Source organism: Herpailurus yagouaroundi, unplaced genomic scaffold (assembly GCF_014898765.1).
Source record: "Herpailurus yagouaroundi ecotype Mexico unplaced genomic scaffold, PumYag 181, whole genome shotgun sequence".
NCBI lineage: Eukaryota > Metazoa > Chordata > Mammalia > Carnivora > Felidae > Herpailurus > Herpailurus yagouaroundi.
Genome location: NW_024412412.1, coordinates 32,480,808 through 32,486,807, shown reverse-complemented (window position 1 = coordinate 32,486,807; position 6,000 = coordinate 32,480,808). Strand labels below are relative to the sequence as shown.

The 6,000-nt window shown below is 45.2% G+C and overlaps 1 protein-coding gene across 3 annotated transcripts in view; it reads left to right on the top strand.

Moving 5' to 3' along the window:
- The window catches only part of DOCK5 (dedicator of cytokinesis 5), a 224,963-nt gene that overhangs the window by 133,054 nt on the left and 85,909 nt on the right, over positions 1–6,000 (top strand). For all 3 annotated transcript variants that reach the window (XM_040490247.1, XM_040490248.1, XM_040490249.1), the window contains exon 18: positions 1–49. This exon is cut by the window's left edge and continues 135 nt beyond it. In XM_040490247.1, the coding sequence (XP_040346181.1) occupies positions 1–49 (49 nt within the window). The remainder of the gene's footprint in view (positions 50–6,000) is intronic.

Genomic DNA, 6,000 nt, shown 5'->3' with positions numbered 1-6,000 from the left:
AGCTTTCAGATTGCCACCCTCATTTGCTCCACAAAGCTCACCCAGAACGGTAGGTGTGGTTACCATAGTGACACCACAGTGACTTGTCTGTTTGGCTGCCCTGGGCTCTTTGTTAGACCCAGGGGGCTAAACCACATGGGGCTGCGTCTTCTGAGGTGGAGTGCGAGGTGCTTTGGATTCCTCTCTTTGTTCTTCACTTGGCGTTGTGGGTACTACTGGTCAAATAGCTAATGCTCTTTCTGAGGTTATCTTGCCTATCTTTCAAATAGGATGAAAAGTATCTTGGTAGGGTTTGTTTTTGTTTTTTTTTTTTTACATTTATTTATTTTTTTTTAAATTTCTTTATTATTATTTTTTTTTCAACATTTATTTATTTTTGGGACAGAGAGAGACAGAGCATGAACGGGGGAGGGGCAGAGAGAGAGGGAGACACAGAATCGGAAACAGGCTCCAGGCTCCGAGCCATCAGCCCAGAGCCTGACGCGGGGCTCGAACTCCCGGACCGCGAGATCGTGACCTGGCTGAAGTCGGACGCTCAACCGACTGCGCCACCCAGGCGCCCCTACGTTTATTTATTTTTGAGAGACCAGAGTGAGACAAAGTGAGAGTGGGGGAGGGGCAGAGAGCGAGGGAGACACAGGATCGGGAGCTCAGAGCCCGATGCGGCGCTCGAACCCACAGACCGTGAGATCATTCATGACTTGAGCCGAATTCGGACGCTCAACCGACCGAGCCACCCGGGCGCCCCTTGGTAGTGTTTAATACCAGAAAACCCCTAAGTGTATTCATCAACAGAGGCTGAAAAATTGTAGAAGTCTTACGTTTCCTTCCTTCAAGGCAGCAAAGAATGGTACTCTGTATAATGGATGAAACAACAAATGTTGGTAATAAGGGGGGGAGGACCCTGGCAGAGAAGAAGAACCAGTCTCCTACCCAAACAGGTATGGCCAAGGGCAGGGAGGGTTTCCTGTCAGAATTCCATCCGCGCCCCACCCTGCCTCCCCCCATGGAGCCTCCTCTTTCCCACTTTTTTTCCCAAGCAGTGAGGGACTTTTCATTAAGTCGGCCGAATAGTTCAGATTCACTTTGTTCCTTCTTGAAACCTCTGGTATCAGTTTCAACTTCTCCTCTGTGTATGATGGCATTTCTCACTCACTTAACTTAGGTTATGTGTAAGGAGTTCTGCTGAGCAGAGTTAGGCGAGAATTAGGAACCTCGGAAACACGCCGTAGAAATCCCATAGCTCCTGTGACGTATCGAGGATTAGTCCCTTTGGCCTCTTAGAAGATTTGGGAGAGGAACACGGCCAGGGCTCTGCCTTACAGAAGTGCTCAGGGGTAGACAAAACAGTTTAGACATGAGGTACACTCAGGGATCAGATGTTGGCCGGTCCTTAGAAAGAGAGGGTCAGTATTGTTTGTTTTGATGAAGCGTGGTTGGCTAGAGAATATAGATAGGATTTCAACTTGGACGAGTGGCCAGACTCAACAAGAGTGAAGTGCAGAGCCGGGACATATGGGAAAGTGAAAACACACTCACCAAGAATTAAGCCAGAAAAAAAAGGCAGAACTGCAGAGACAGTGAAAAGCTTCACGGTGGCAAAGGCCCCGAGGGGAGGAGGAGGGAGGAACAGGCAGAGCACAGGGGGTTTTTGGGGCGGTGAAACCAGGGTATATGATACCGTGATGGCTCCGTAGATGCGTGTCAAAACCCACAGAAGGTACTACACAGAGTAAACCCTAAATGTTAACTGTGGGCTTTAGTTAATATACTGTATTCATATGGGATCATTAATTATACCGAGCATACCACAATAATACAGGATGCTAGGGGCGCCTGGGTGGCTCAGTAGGTTGGGCATCCGACTTCAGCTCAGGTCATGATCTCGCGGTCCGTGAGTTCGAGCCCCGCATCAGGCTCTGTGCTGACCGCTCAGAGCCTGGAGCCTGTTTCAGATTCTGTGTCTCCCTCTCTCTCTCTGACCCTCCCCCGTTCATGCTCTGTCTCTCTCTGTCTCAAAAATAAATAAATGTTGGGGCGCTTGGGTGGCGCAGTCGGTTGAGTGTCCGACTTCAGCCAGGTCACGATCTCGCGGTCCGTGAGTTCGAGCCCCACGTCGGGCTCTGGGCTGATGGCTCGGAGCCTGGAGCCTGTTTCCGATTCTGTGTCTCCCTCTCTCTCTGCCCCTCCCCCGTTCATGCTCTGTCTCTCTCTGTCCCCAAAATAAATAAAAAACGTTGAAAAAAAAATAAAAAATAAAAAATAAATAAATAAACGTTAAAAAAATTAAAAAAAAAATACAGGATGCTAGTAGGGGAAGTCGGGGGAGCACTGAAAGGGGATGGGGGAACTGTCTGTAGTTTGTACTTAATTTTTCAGTGACCCTAAAACCGCTCGGGAAAGCAAAGTCTTTTTATTGAGAAAAAGAAACAGCAAGCAAGCCAGAAAACATTCCTAGCTTCAGAGAAGATAGGACAGTATTACATCAGTGGCACGATCCTTCTTAGGGAAAGAAGTAAATGCAATCAACGGCCGGAACAAGGTTAAAATGGTACAGCAGTTATGGAAGATGATTTAGAAAGTGGATCAAAGATCGGAAATGTGTTCAGACCCTTTGACCCAACCATCTCACCCCTAGAAATTAAACCTAAAGAAACAATGAAAGATACGCACAAAGATTCACGTGTGAAGATGTCTTCCTGATATTCCTAAGAGGGGAAAGGTGGAAACAATCCACGTGTCTAGTAAATGGGGGCATTATCATGTAATTAAATAAAATATGGGCAGCCGCCAAGTGTATTTCCAAATGTAATCAAAGGCGTGGGAAAATTTTAACAGCGTGAGGAGTATAATCCTAGTTTTGTTCAGATCCACGTTGACTATTTGGGGCCAGTTGCCTGGATGCAAGTCCCAGCTCTGACACTAGCTGTTTCATCTCAGGCAAGTCACGTGATCTCTTTGTGACTTGGTTTCCTCATCTTTACAATGGGAGCAAGACTGGGGTGCCCGGGTGGCTCAGTGGGTCAAGCGCCTGACTCTCGATCTCGGCTCAGGTCATGATCTAACAATTCATGGGTCCAAGCTCCGTGTCGGGGTCTGCTCTGAGCACAGAGCCTGCTGGAGATTGTCTGTCTCCCTCTCTGCCCCTCCCCTGCTCACTCTGTCTCTTTCTGTCTCTCTCTCTCAAAATAAATAAATACACTTAAATGGGGTAAGCGATGAACCACAGGAATCTACCCCCAAAACCATACTGTACACACTGTTAGCCAATTTGACAATAAATTATATTTAAAAACATGGGAGTGAGACTAGTATATATTTCAAAGAAGGAAGTAAATTAAAGTCAGTAAAAGCAAGATAAGTGTCTAACCCACTAGACACTTGGGACGGTTCTTATTTTCTGTATTCTTTCTGTTAACTTTCCAAACTTTTAACTATGACATGTTAAAATGTTACTTGTTGAAAGTATGGTAGCAGACACGAGGCATTAATGCACTTTTAGGACTATTCAGGGATAATCAAGAGAGATAGCATTTACCGGGTAGATGATGCCCTCCAGAGATTAGACTTCAAATAAAGCAAGGGATAAAAGTAGGTAAAATTAACTTCGAACAAATAGCAAAGGGAATTTCCATCAGAGATAACCGGATTGTTCAATTGCTCATTATCTCCAGTCAAAAAATATAGAAGCTTACTGACAGCCGTACTCAAACACTTGATCTGCTGATACCTACGCTGCTTATCTTGTAGATGTTCTAAACCCGTGCTGTCCCACTGTGGCGGCCGCAAGACATGCAGAGCTTGTGAAATTCAGTTAGTGTCAGAGGAAGGTATGAATTCAGTTCCTCGGTTTCCGCCAGTCCCCTTTCTGATGTCCTGTTGGATTCGTGCTGCTGGGGGCTTTTGTGTGGGGCGGCAGATACACAGATTCTCCGTCAGCCAAGAAAGTTCCATCAAATGGAATTGCCCTCTGTTTTGTTGTCTTCCCCATTCTTAGAGTTTAGGTCTCAAAAAAAAAAAACCCCATCTTAACATACTGAAAATAAAAACCAAACCCCAAAACCTAAAGTCTTATATAAAATCCCATCCCAAAGAAGGTTTAAAGAGGCAAATTCATCAGAACCAGGGAGGAGTGATGTGCTGTCATCGTGACCATGGAGGGAGAGGACAGATGTGGGAGAAGTTAAGAGGACAGCAGGACATCCTGAGCATCAGAGGAAACGGGGTATTCCAAGGGACAAATAATAATAAGGGTCGTGGGCTGCTTATGTATTTGCCTTCTTCTAATTTGATGGAAATCATAAGGAACCAATTCAATGAATTCTGAGAAAGAAAAAGCTGTAAAACAGTGCAAAACCATCAACTCTAAGAGGGCATTTACTGATAAAGAGGGTAGTGTTCTTTCACATAGAGACCATGACCAAGGGCATTTCTCTTTAGCCTTATGAGGACTGTTCAGACTCAAAAGGTTAAAAGCCACTGGCCTTTGTTACAAACAGAGCTTTTAAACTCTTTATGTATTCGTTTTTTCAAAACCAGTTCAGGCTCTATTTATACGGGATCATTTGTTGCCGGGTCCTTATGGAGGGTGACCGTAGATTTGTGTCTCCAAAAAAGGGAGAGGGGAGTTCAAGTCCCTGCAGGTGGGGCCCTGGGCTGGGCGATTCCTGGTTATTTCTTTTACCCTCCAACACACTAGCACATGAAGACATCAGTGTTGCTATTATTATCCTGTTTACTGCTCAGAAAATTGAATTAAAAGTGCTAAAATATTTTGCCTAAGTTCATGTCTGAAAATAGATATTTGTAACTCCAAAACTTACGGTTTTTCTTTATTTTTCTTTCCTTTTTTAAGTGTTAAGGCGTGTAATCCTTTCCCTAAAATGGTCACTAGCCTTAATTTGGGGATTGTCATTCAGAGTATCCTGAATTCTCAAATACTTTGGGGAGGGACATAGATTGAGGGGACTTTGGATAACATTTGGATGGTCATTCCTGATGATCCTGAAATTCCATTCTAGTTTTATTCCCTAGAGAAGCTGCTGTACCTGGATACCAGAAGATGCGTGAGAATGTTCACGGCAGAGAATTGTTTGTGATTAATAGAAAAACTGCAAACAGGGGCACCTGGGTGGCTCGGGCGGTTTAGCATCCAACTCTTGATTTCGGCTTAGGTCATGATCTCGCAGTTCGTGAGTTTGAGCCCCACATTGGGCTCCTTGCTGACAGCGTACAACCTGCTTGGGATTTCTCTCTCCCCCTCCCTCTCCCTCTCCCTCTTCCTTTTCCTCTCCCTCTCCCTCTCTCAAAATAAAATTTTAAAAAATGTTAAAAAAAAAAAAACTGCAGACAGCTCTAATGTTTATCAACAGTGGAATGGACAAACACATTGTGGTACGTCTGCACAATAGGAGAGATACTGTGCAGCAATTGACATGAATTAACTAGAGGTGTATGCCTCGACCCACGTGAATCTCAGGAGTGCAGGAAGTCTAGGGAGTTTCACTCTAAAACTGCTGCCCGTCTTCTAGCCCAAGGACCTTATGATTCACCAGATGCCAAGTATATTCCTAACATGGGCAGTGATGTGGCACGGAAATATTTCTAGGGTGTAAACCTGAGGGCTGATCGAAGGGTTGTCTGCAGATGTTTAAAGCTGCTGGGTGACTCTTGACGCCAATGAAATACCTAAAATCCTTGCCCTCAGGCGGCATCTGGTGGGATGAAGTAACAAATGGAGCGGTACCCTTGACTGGCCTCTGGTGGAAATAGGAGACGGGACGATGGAAATAGACAGTGCCTAGTGGATAAGCCCAGCACAGCGTCTATTACTAAATGCTAACTGAACAAATGAATACATTTAAGAATTGTGTTGAGCACACTACCAGCTTCCTCAGGGCTACCAGTTCCCTTTCCATCCACCCATTTATTCTTTCCTCCAACATGTGTTGAACACCTACTAGGCGCCTAGCGATATGAGGGTGTGCGACAATGAATGCA